We start from the raw sequence: 13,196 nt of genomic DNA on the forward strand, positions 1-13,196 counted from the left end.
AGTTATACTTCATAACTGTTTTTGCCATCATTGCATCACTTGGGTACCTACCCACTCACTGACGAAGGGCCAAATAGCCCTGAAACAGTGCTGTCTGGGTGGTGGTACCTATCTGAGAATAAGTAACACTAGTCTTCTCCTTAGGTGAAGCGTTACTTATTCGAAGTAGTGCAATATCATGGCAACTCGTTGTGAAGGTATTCACAATATGAGATATAACCTAAAACGATGCCACCTTAAAAATTTTCTGTTTATTCAGAAATGGCTGTGTATTATGATGCTAAGCACTTTATATACATAGTCTAAATTTGTTCGCAGCTTGAGGCTCTAGCCCTAAATGCGCCTTAGAATCTGTTAAGTTGTTTGTGCCACTGTTCAACATATGGGACAGAAATAAAGTATTTTTTGATATTACTATTGTTGATTGGTGTAGTATTTTTTATCCTATCCTTAGCTTGTACCCTAATTCGATTTATTGTGTTAATGGGATAACCCCTGTTCAAGAATCTGCTAGTTAATATTTGTATTTCTGAGTCCAAAGCAGAATCCGTCGTTGAATATTTATAGGCATTTAGAAATTGATTAAAGATAATCGATCTTTTGTAGGTGAACGGGTGGTAGCTATTATAATGAAGAAGCATACCGTTGTTTGTGGGTTTTCGATAGATGCTAAATTGTATTTTGTTCGAGTCACGGGTAAGCGTGAAATTTAGAAAGTTTAATGACTTAGTATCCGTATCTTCCCTTTCCAATGTAAATTTGAGTCTAGAATGAATATTATTAAACAAATGTAAAATGTCTTGGATAGTACTACTATCAGTAATAACTAGAACATCGTCTAAATACCTCCCATAGTATGTGATACGGGGACGAAAAGGTGTCAAATGTATCTGCTCAATCGTTGAGAGATAGATCTCTGACATTAAGCCACTCAGGCTCAAACCCATTGGTAATCCAAAAATTTGTTTGTACACCTTGTCTCGAAAGGTGATGTAGTTAGCCTCAGCTAATAGTTTAATTAAGTGAAAAATTTCCTTAATGGGCAGCTTCGTATAATTAATCGGTGTCGAGTTTTTATTAACATATCCCAAATAATATCTAATGTGTATTCAACGTTTACATTTGTATATAATGAGGTTACATCTAATGAGAATAAATTGTCATTGTCGCCGAGTCTACAGTCTTTAAGATTATTAAATAATGTATCGTAATTCTTAATCCCAAATTGTATAACCTGTCTAAAAGGTTTTATAATATTATATACATGTGTGGCTAAGGCTGAAAATGCCGAGTTCCTGTAGGAAACAATAGGTCGAATCGGAAATCCAGGCTTGTGTAATTTTACCTGACCAAAAAGTGCAGGAATATTGTATGTTCTGGACTTCAATTCCTTCAACTGAACCATAGTAATGTAGTCGTTTTTACGATATGTGGTTAACGTTTTATTGTATTGATTTACCAAATTGGTAAACAGTGCCGGGTCCACTTCACGATAAGTGGAGGTATCAGACACAACTGAATCTAACTTATTAATATAATCATGTTTATCAAGGTATTACCACTGTATCTCCTTTATCTGCCCTCTGTATAATAATGTCCTTATTTTCTCGAAGTTCTCGTAAAGCTGAACTGTCATGTGTATTCAATTTAGGAAGTCGCGTTTCTTTTATGTTATTTACTACTTGGTTAACTTGTTGAATAAATACATCTTTTTGTGGAACACTATGAAGTCCAAATTCAATATCAATTACGCATTGTTTTTTTGGCAGCTTTCGAGGTGGTAAATTATAATTTAATCCTTTGGATAAAAGTGAAATCTGGTCCTGAAAAGTGAAATCCAACGAACCTACATATCAACAGGTTACAAATCTTTCCTCGTGTACACTATTAGCTGAGGCTAACTACATCACCTTTCGAGACAAGGTGTACAAACAAATTTTTGGATTACCAATGGGTTTGAGCCTGAGTGGCTTAATGTCAGAGATCTATCTCTCAACGATCGAGCGGTAAATTTGACACCTTTTCGTCCCCGTATCACATACTATGGGAGGTATTTAGACGATGTTCTAGTTATTACTGATAGTAGTACTATCCAAGACATTTTACATTCGTTTAATAATATTCATCCTAGACTCAAATTTACATTGGAAAGGGAAGATACGGATACTAAGTCATTAAACTTTCTAAATTTCACGCTTACCCGTGACTCGAACAAAATACAATTTAGCATCTATCGAAAACCCACAAACAACGGTATGCTTCTTCATTATAATAGCTACCACCCGTTCACCTACAAAAGATCGATTATCTTTAATCAATTTCTAAATGCCTATAAATATTCAACGACGGATTCTGCTTTGGACTCAGAAATACAAATATTAACTAGCAGATTCTTGAACAGGGGTTATCCCATTAACACAATAAATCGAATTAGGGTACAAGCTAAGGATAGGATAAAAAATACTACACCAATCAACAATAGTAATATCAAAAAATACTTTATTTCTGTCCCATATGTTGAACAGTGGCACAAACAACTTAACAGATTCTTTAAAGATACCGAATTCAAAATTATAGCTAGGCCTATACGGAAGTTACACACTATACTGAACAATCGCTCGGTTCTTTCCGCGTTCGCAACACAAATTAATGATCTAGTATACAACATTTCTTGCGGTGATTGCGACTCGTCTTACCAGCGTTCAACGCGGTTTTCTCTTAATATCCGTGTAAATCAACACGAAGCCTCAGTTCGTGCTTCCCGTTCAGCAGCGTCAGAATTAGCCTTTCATGCCATTAACGAAAAACATACTTTTTTATTTAACTAGGCCAAAATACTTAACGTTCAACATAATTATACGCGACTATTAATTGCAGAAACCGTTGAAATTAAATTACACGAGAATTCTGTTAATGTTCGGCGGCCATATTTGATCTCCGATGCGTGGACCTTTACGCGCATGCGCGAAGACATATAATCAACTATTTAAGTTGCAGGTTTAGCCTGATTCAATAATTTTCATTCCTGTGATCACGACAGTCGGTCGAAAAGCATTGTCAGCTTCAGGAAGGAAAATCGTTTTGAATATTTTCGTTAGATTCTTTTAATTTCGTTAATTTGAATTTTAATTGTTTTGAATTGATTTTGAATTGTGTTAAATTGATTATTTAATTATTTATATTTTACTTTAATTATTTAAATTTTACTTTAATGTACCGGTAAGTTGTCGATTTTTTCGTTTTTTCCGTTTTAATTTCTGGAGGGTATCATACGGAAGTGTTCCACGTACGATATTGAGGTAAACTCCTCTTATTAATTTACTAATTGCTCTATTTCAAAAGGATAAAGTTCTATTGGGAGATTCCATTGTAATGAAACAGGTAACGTTTTTTATAACAAAGACAAGTGAACTAGAACTAAGATGTCTGCCAAGTGTAACAATTAATGATGTCACCAACGGATTGTCATATTTTAAAGGGGAAGGAGGGTAAAAGAGAGTATTATTATTCATGTGAAGACTAATGATATTAAGCATATACTAACCAAAAATTTGTTACATAAATATAGAAATATGCTGAAAAAAAAATGCTGAGAGTCATGTCAGAATGTTTGCATCAGCAATTCTGCAGAGGCATGATAGCAGGGACTACACACTGAAAGCCTTAGAATTTACTCGACTTGAGGGATTCTGCAAAGCTTGTAGGGGAGGGAAAATTTTATTACCATAGCCCACATCTGTAGGGAGTTAGTTAGTTGGTTGGCTGGTTGGTTGGTTTTTAGCAGCATTAGCAACTAAGGCCATATTGCTCTGGGATATGCGGTGGTCATTCCCTGACCTTTCCGCATCCTCCATATTTGGTGGTGACGGGCTCGAACCCCGGTCTAATCAAGAAGCGTGCTACGCACTGCTGCTCCTTCCCACCTGGCTATGGAGGCGCCTATCTGTAGGGAGAAGGATTCTATTTTGTAGAAACAGAATAATACATTTTAACAAAGGTGGTGCAAGGGTTAGTATCACAAAGGACACCTTCAGGGTCTAGGGGAACTGCTGGTTTGGGGGAGGGGAGGAAGACAGAGGTAATACAGATAACGTTATCTGTACACAACGGATGTAATACATATAGCATGTTATCAGTATTACATCCATTGTGTTAACATGGGTCTAAATAACACATGCACACATACCAAGAATTCTTGTTTCTTGCTGAAAAGCTGATATTGGCAAGATGTTTTGAGGGTAGCAACATTTCAAATGAGAAGGGAGCTAATGCTAGGGTATCAAGCTTAAATAACTACAAAGACAGTAAACTATAAAAGAACACATAGCCTTAACTGTGCATAAAATAACATCAGGAGTGCATCAATAAAATGAATGAATGTGTTGACATAATAGGACTAATAGAAATGAGGTGTCACCCAAAAATAGGGATGGACGAATTTCACTATGGTATGTACAATATATTTAGGAAGGAGAAGGAAGACAGAAGAGGGGGGTCATGCTTCTTATCAAAAGCAGCCTGAGCACGATCAGCTTTCATAGATTCGGAAGCTGTGTATGCTAGTACAGAATCTGTGTAGTGAGTAAAACTCCCACTCTTTCATAAATCTCTGTGGTGATTAAAACTCCCACTCTTATAAAATCTGTGTGGTACTCCTACTCTCATTATATCTTAGCTTCCAACTAACTAGTTGGAAGAAAAGATAAAATTAGAGTGGGAGTAATCTAAAGACTAAAAGATTGTGAAGCTAATGAAGAGTAACTCTACATGTAAAGTGGATGGGTGAGTAAGTGTGAATATCTTATGGCTAATTTTAATTTGCTCCTAACTGATTGCAGCAAATGGAATGGAAACTCACTAGGGAGAACAAAATTGTTAAATAAAACTACATGATTGTTATTTGTATCAGCATGTCATGGGAAAGAATATTCTAGACTGATTGTCACCTACAAACTAGATGATGTATCATCAGCCACTGGCAGGGAGTGATCACAGATTTCAAATTCAATGATGAGGACTGTTATCAAACATTTGCTAACAGATGCAGGGGGATCCGTAATCCCACTGTATAAGGTATTTGTGGAAACACACTTGGAATACTCTGTTGAAGTGTGGAGTCGACATGAAAAAAAGAGAGCTTCTTGAAAGGTTGCAAAATTGGGCAACTTGCTAGGAAAACTGACAAAAGGGCATCCATATGAGGAAAGATTTAAAAAACTAAGCACCGTAGAGAGACTTGACTAAGCTGTATATGGCTCTGAGAGGTGAAAGTAAAATGAATGAGGTTGAAGTTTTCATTGGTATAAATGATTCCAGGACTAGCAGCCCTAGGGGGAAGAGGTTTAAACACCTATTTCAGGACATTTTCTTTTAGCCAGCAAGTTATGTTATGTAAACACAACCAACAACCATAACATAATAGATCTTCTGCTCACATATTTCTAAAGAGCATTGATTGATGGTTTTTGTAAACAAAGAGTACAGGTAACCCTCATATAACACAGTAGTTAGGTTCCTATAAAATCTCACGTAATGCAAAAGCGTGTTATATGGGACAAAGAACCAGTACAAAAAGAGGGGTTACGTTCCAAGAGCAGACAAAAATACATAATTTCCTTAACAAAATGTTAACAAAACTGACAAAACGCACCATTTTAGATTTTGTGTATCTTCTGCTCTCTTTAAAAAAATCATTAATCTGGGTTAGTTTGCTTTTGCTTGATAGATCTTTGTAATTTGGTCCTTGAGGCTGTCACAGACATTCTCTCAGATATGCCAGACAAGCTGTTCTTGCTACCTGTGAGTCTAAAACGCTGATGGAACTGATATTCGGGTGACACTCAAGTCAAAGTGGACCCAATTTCGGCGAAGTCCGGACGGTCTATGACAGCCAAATCCTCTGCTTGCACCTTCACGATGGTGGGACTGTTAGTAATCCTGGGTATAACCTTCATGCACAAGTACATGGTGGGTGACCACCCAGGTGTGAACCAACGTAAGCAGGGGTCGAGGTGTGGCGCCCACACCACATGGAGGAACGCCGCCCCTCAATGTTACCAGGCAGTACTAGGTGGTAGATGACTCTCATCAACCGGTGAAATACCACCACTTTGCTTATTGGAGGCTTGAAGTGGTGGAACCCATGTTTAGTCTCTAGAGCTAAGTTCCGGCCAACCCTTCCCTATCTCTTCCATCATGCAGTATGATTGATGATTTTTGAGGTTATGATGAATGTCGTGGCGAGATCCAATATTCCTTACATTTCGAGGGTACAGCTCTAAAACGGTGTTCGCAGGCCGGCCGCTAGTTAGTACACCGGACTGAACCTATTGGTAACTCTCTAGGAAGCTTCCGGATCAGCTAGTGTATAATCTTGCTACCTCTACTCTGCCAGATAGTGACTGGAGGGAGTCCGAGTAGTGTGTATGCGGGGAGCATTGTCGAGGCCACGTTATGTCAAGGATCTGGGTATATTCTTACCACATGTACGCCATATCCAAAAATTTCATTACTTCATACAGCATGTCCCACCCACTTTTTCTTACTATTGAATACACCATGAATTGTCAAAATAATAGAGCAAGCTTATCTGCGAAAAGATCTAAACCTCCCAAGGACTTCCTAATTCATTTCACAAATATACGTGGTCTCAATTCTAATCTCAACGATGTCCATTTCCACTTGCAGTCTTCCAAACCCCATGTACTTTTTCTGACTGAATCTCAGTTATCAGTTGATTCAACTACTACTCATCTCAGATGTCCAAATTATTTGCTGTATGATTCCTTTCGCCTCAAAGGTGGTACTTGTGCATATGTCCGTTCTGATATTCCCTGTCAGAGACTTGGCAATTTGGAATCTCCTCTCTTTGATCTTCTCTGGCTTAAAATCTCTCTACCTCATTGTGTAAAATTCATCTGTTGTCTCTACCGTTCTCCCAACTCCACTAATCACTTGGAGCTCTTTGACTTCCTCTCTTTGCAACTTGACTTTCTCCAGTCCAACTTTCCTAACAGTGAGGTAATTTTCCTTGGTGATTTTAACGTTCACAACTCCAGCTGGCTTCCGTTTTCTAGTCACACCGACCCAGCAGGTCGAGATGCTGAGGCTTTTGCAATTACTAATGACCTAGCACAGATTGTTCATTTACCTACAAGAATACCGGACAATCCTAATCATACAGCCAATACGCTTGATCTTTTTCTCACAAACAACCCTTCTAAGTACAAGGTTGAAGTGAGAGGTCCTTTAGGCACTTCAGATCACAACTTGGTGATTGCCTCTTCTCCAATGGATCCTTTATCTCATGGCTATTCCCAACCTCGTATTGTTTGGCATTACAAGAATGCAAAATGGGATGACCTGCGAGACTTCTTTTCTTCTTTTCCTTGGTCTGATTACTGTTTCAAAACTTCTGATGTCAACGTTTGCTCAGATCGTGTCAGTGAAATTATTCTTGCAGGAATGGAATCCTTTATCCCACACTCCACTTTAAAATCTCGTCCTTTATCTAAACCTTGGTTTTCCAATAAATGTGCTAAGGCTGTCCAAGAGAAGAACGTTGCATATCGTAATTGGCTTGTTTCTAATTCTTCAGTTTCATTTTCTGCCTACACCAAAGCTCGCAACAATTGTAAAGCAGTTATTAATCAGTCCAAACTAGAGTTTGAACAGGCTAAGAGTAGAAAACTTGCTTCTTGCCCTAATGGTAGCCGAGCATTCTGGTCTCTTGCCAAAGCTATTGGCCGCAACTTTTGCCCATCTCTGCTCCCACCTCTGTCCAAACCAGATGGTTCTGTTGTCACTTCAGGCAAAGGGTAAAGCTGACCTGCTAGCATCCCATTTTTCTTTGAGCTCATGTATTAATGATCTTGGTAAAACACCTCCCACCATTCCTAACACGCTCCATTCAATGCCTCCTGTGGTCTTCCGTCAAAAGGATATCAGAAGGATTTTGATGAATCTTGATGCTAAGAAAGCTCCAGGTCCTGATGGTATTTCTCCACTTGTTCTCAAAACCTGTGCTCCTGAACTTACTCCTATTCTTTGCCGCCTTTTTTCACTTTCTTATTCCAAAGGTGTTTTTCCTTCTGCTTGGAAATTTGCTCATATCCAGCCAGTTCCTAAAAAGGGTGACAAATCCCTCCCATCCAATTATCGTCCCATTGCAATTACTTCTACTCTTTCTAAAGTAATGGAGAAATCAATTAACCGCCAACTCTTAAACTACCTAGAAACTTTCCATCTGATCAACGATCGCCAGTATGGATTCCATCAGTGTCGATCCACTGGTGATATTCTGGCTTATGTTACCCATTTATGGACTAATTCAATGGAAAGGTTCGGTGAAACACAAGTAGTTGCTCTTGACATCTCAAAGGCTTTTGATCGTGTTTGGCATAAAGGTCTTCTAAACAAGCTTCCATCTTATGGTTTGCCAACTGTTTTTAGTAATTGGTTATCCAGTTTTCTCTCTGATCGCTCACTGAGGGTGATGGTAGATGGCTCTCTGTCTTCTAACTTCTCCACTAATGCCGGTGTCCCCCAAGGTTCAGTTCTTTCCCCCACTCTTTTCCTCTTGTATATCAATGACCTTCTTCCATTGACTGGAAATCCTATCCATAGTTTTGCCGATGATAGCACATTGCATTCAACTTTCCATTTTGAGAAACCTTGTCCAGCTCAATCAGCTTTATGTTCTCGAAAATCTGCTGTCAATTCCTTAAATGCCGATCTTCAGGTAATTCTCCAGTGGGGCAAAGACAACTTAGTTGATTTCAACCCTTCTAAAACTCAATCTTGTCTTATATCTCGCAAAAAGGATTCTTCTGCTCCTATGCTTATCTTTAGTGACACTCCAATTTCTAGGCAAAATGATATATCTCTTTTGGGGATTACCCTGACTTCTAATCTCTCTTGGCACAAGCACATTACAAATATTGCTTCCTCTGCATCTAAAAAACTTGGTTTTCTCTTTCGCTCTCGGCGTTACTTTTCTCCCAAACAGCTGCTCACTCTGTATAAATCGCAAATCCGCCCTGCCATGGAATATTGTTCCCACATCTGGGGTGGTGCCCCCAAAACCTCTCTCAGGCTTCTTGATTCCATTCAGAAGAGGGCAGTTCGGTTAATTAATGATTCATCTCTAACAGAGTCTCTCCACTCGCTGTCTCATAGACGCACTGTTTCTGCTGCATGCCTCTTCTACAGATACTTCCATGGGCACTGTTCTTCTGAATTGGCTTCTATAATTCCCGCTCTCTCTTTCAAAACAGTCCGAACACGTGCCGCCACCAGCCAACATCCATTTACTGTCCAACTTCAAACCCACAGAACCAACTTTTCATCTTCCTCATTTATTCATTCAACTGCCGTTTTCTGGAACAACCTTCCTTCATACGTATTTCCTGAAAATTACAATCTACAGAAGTTCAAGTCCAATATCAACAAATATCTTCTTTCGTCTTCTCAACCTCCAACCCAAGCACGGTACTAAGTACTATAGGTTTAATACCTCTCGTGTTTGGGGTTCTCATAAAAAAAAAAAAAAATTTCATTGTATGGAACTAAGCATTTTAGAAGCTACCTTTTAAACTTTGAGCCCCTTTCAGTCGAAGAATCTGAATTCAAAAAATAAGATTCTAATTGCTCGGCTAACTTTATGCCTTTCCATGTATGTACTTTTTAGTGTAAAATTTGGAAGTTCAGAATTTTCATCTGTGCTATCATCCTCTGAATTGATTTGCCTCTGATGCTATTTCTGCCAAATCAGCTTCGCCAGAGCCTTTTTCTAATGGTAATTCTTTGAATGTCTTCAGTAATCATATCTTTTTTTTTTTTTTTTTTTTTTTTTTTAGGGGCATCGGCGACTAAGGCTATGTTGCTCTCTGAATGAAATTGCATGTGTTCTGAGGTCTATTTTCTATTTTTCTGGACGAAAAACCTAAGTTTTCGGGAGAAAAAAAACACGCTACCCTCATCTGAGACCAACTCAGCCGTGTTGTGAAAAAGACCCATAATTCCTCCCATCATCAACGGGATTCAAACGTAGGTCTTTTCTACCAATTGTGCTGCCGACTAGGGATTCAGTAGTCATATCATTAAAACCTTCTCCTCCTACCGACTTAGCAAGTTCTACTACTATCCCACGGATTCCATTTTCTGCTGTTCAACTATATTTTCTGAATGAACTGACACTGGCCATACATTTTTCCAATATATATGCATTTAATGTTAACGGTTTTACTTCTTTTGAGCAATAAAGCTATAATTCCGATACAGTCCACAACTGAAAAATGTTTCTATGCCTCCATTATTTCAATTTTCCATCAATTTAATTCTGAATCAATTTTTTTTCTAAAATCCATTGTAATGAGTTTCAAAGGTAGATATAATGCCTTGATCTAACTAAAGAAGCTTTACTAGGTGGTAGGAACATTACTTCAATGTTTGGATGACTTAAATCTTTTGGATGGCTTCACACATTATCCAATACACTGTAGTAATAAAACTTTGAAATCTAGATTTTTCCACAAGTTCAACAAGCACAATAGCACAGAACCTAACATGGAGATTTCCCAATAATTTTTTTTTTGCCTAACAACTAGCAAGCCAAAAGCGGAGATTCACAAAAAAGAATGGAAATGTCGAAAACATCCAACATAATAGCAGAGTTTTTCCCTGCACAAAAGCTCAAAAATACAGTGTTATGCGAGGTTTGCCACAATTCTCTAACTGTCTTGCCTGCACAAAAGTTTTAAGAGTTTTTCCCTGCACAAAAGCTCAAAAATACAGTGTTATGCAAGGTTTGCCACAATTCTCTAACTGTGCCGTGTTATACAGGGCCTGTAGTTGGTTTTATTCATGTGACATTTAGTATTAACAGTGGCAAATGATGCAATGAAGCAAATTTACACAGCATTAAGAAAAAAAGAGAAAAAAAAAAATCCCACATCACCTATCCATCCACTCTAATAATTTGTCTAGTTCTTCCTTGTGAAGTTTGTTCCAACAATTAACTACCTGCTGGCTGAAGAAAAATCCTGCAGTGGCTAATCTTAATGAGGATACAATTTGTAGTTCAGTAAATCTAATTTATTTTATATAATTCTGGTAAAAGATAATTCTTTAAAAACTTACTTGAAAGTTTAATTGTTTCTCCTGGAGGAAGGATATTTTCTCCTTTAACATGAGCCAGATTACATACTGATGCCTGAAAGGAAAGTTATATTTAGAAAGGTGTCTTCTCTCCAACCGTATTTTGTTTGGAAGAAAAGATCTGGGATGTTTCTTCCAAATTAATAATAATAATGAATGCATTCTGAAAAATATGTGGAGCACTTAAAATTATTCTTTGGTTCCTTTCTGTAACATCACAAATATGCTCTAATTGTTTTGCAATTTATAACCAAAATGGACTCGAGCATTTGTCCAGTTGGTTTTCAAGTTTTCAACCTGTTGATACAAGACTGCAAACTGAGCACCACAAAACAGGAAAACAGACTAAAACAAACTGAATAGGCTGAGCATTTTATCTGTTCTATCTGACTGGACAGGCTGGGCTTATTTGGTATATCATACTGGACAAGTTGAGCATTTTTATCTGGGATATCTTAATGATTGGACCAACTATTTTATGTGATAGCATTTTTTTCTGATTTTAATTTACATTACATTACTGCTTTTATAACACTTAAGTTTCTTACAAAACTTTTTGAAATATAAAAATATGTAAAAGATATTATTATCATCATTAGCCATATGGTGTAAGGAAGCCTGAGGCTTTTGCTGCACCAGCCAAAAGAAAATTTCTCAGTTACCCTGAGAGAGAGAGAGAGAGAGAGAGAGAGAGAGAGAGAGAGAGAGAGAGAGAGAGAGAGAGAGAGAGAGGGGGGGGGGGGAAGAACAAGAGTTAGAAATAGAAGAGAATCACAAAGAAAGAGAAGAATGATGATATCCAGCTCAGGACCCCTGGGTGTGCCAAGCCCATACTCACCAGATGTGAGCCTTGGGGTTATATTTGTATGTGCAGCTAATCTATGGAAGTTGTAACATAATTATATTGATCATAACTTCAGAATTATCATCATTATTATCACCATTAGCTGTATGGTGCAAGGACGACAGGCTTTTACGGCACCAGTCAAAAAAAATTGAGTTACTCTGAGAGAGAGAGAGAGAGAGAGAGAGAGAGAGAGAGAGAGAGAGAGAGAGAGATCACCAAGAAAGAGAAGAAGAAAGAATGAATATCCAGCTCAGGACCATGGGTGTGCCAAGCTCATACTCACCAGATGTGAGCCCTGGGTAGGTCTGCACAGGGTAACCTTGAGAGAGGTGCAATTTTTTGAAAAACAAACAAATATGATTGAAATTGATAAAAAAAAAAAAAAAGTTCCTCATAATACTGTAATACAAATTGTTGTTGTTAGGTAGGTAGGTAGATAGGTAGGTAGGTAGGTTTCACGACACAAGGTCAACTATGGCCAAGGTGTGCACACTGTCTTTAGATTATTTAGATTACTAGTAAATTTATTTAGATTAACTAGTAGATTATTTAAGTACTCTGGCAGGCCTCTCCACCTATTTTCTGAGGATTTCAGTGGGGTTCCAGACTAAAAGATTGTAAAAAATCTATCTTTTCGGATAAAAACTCAGTGTTTCTTAACACCATATCGAGTCAAGTGCTATACATGAAATGTGGCAAAAGAATGCAACGATTGACAAAGATCTTGAGGAACAAGTAAGATACAGATCCTCATTTTGGAAAATGGTACTAGAACAGTTATTTTGGATAACGCTTATGTTGGCTAAAAATTCTTTAGCATTTCGCGGTCATCAGGAAGGATTTTCAGAAGATTACAATGGCAATTTTTTATCGCAAGTCCATTTACTTCCCTAATATGATGACGTAATGAAACAAATTATTAATAAGCCATTTGGTTCAGTAACTTATTTAAGCACCACTATCCAAAATGAATTAAGATAATGTTTAGGTACCAAATTAATAAAAGAATTAACACTCAAAATTAATTCAGCACCATTCTATTCACTAATTTTAGCTACTAAAGATCATACAGAAAAAAGATTAAGTAAGTGTTATTGTATGACATGTTCACATAATTTGCAACGAAAATGAAAAATCCAAATATTTTTAAATTTGTGAAATGTTTTTAGGATTTATGACATAGATGATCATT

General features: G+C 37.5%; 1 protein-coding gene across 3 annotated transcripts in view; it reads right to left on the reverse strand.

Moving 5' to 3' along the window:
- Window positions 1-13,196, reverse strand: part of LOC150083015 (uncharacterized) — a 487,383-nt gene that overhangs the window by 35,003 nt on the left and 439,184 nt on the right. For all 3 annotated transcript variants that reach the window (XM_090377743.1, XM_090377741.1, XM_090377742.1), the window contains one exon: window positions 11,140-11,212. In XM_090377743.1, the coding sequence (XP_090233869.1) occupies window positions 11,140-11,212 (73 nt within the window). The remainder of the gene's footprint in view (window positions 1-11,139; window positions 11,213-13,196) is intronic.

This window comes from Mastigoproctus giganteus, chromosome 7 (assembly GCF_048544385.1).
Source record: "Mastigoproctus giganteus isolate SK-2022 chromosome 7, ASM4854438v1, whole genome shotgun sequence".
NCBI classification, from domain to species: domain Eukaryota; kingdom Metazoa; phylum Arthropoda; class Arachnida; order Uropygi; family Thelyphonidae; genus Mastigoproctus; species Mastigoproctus giganteus.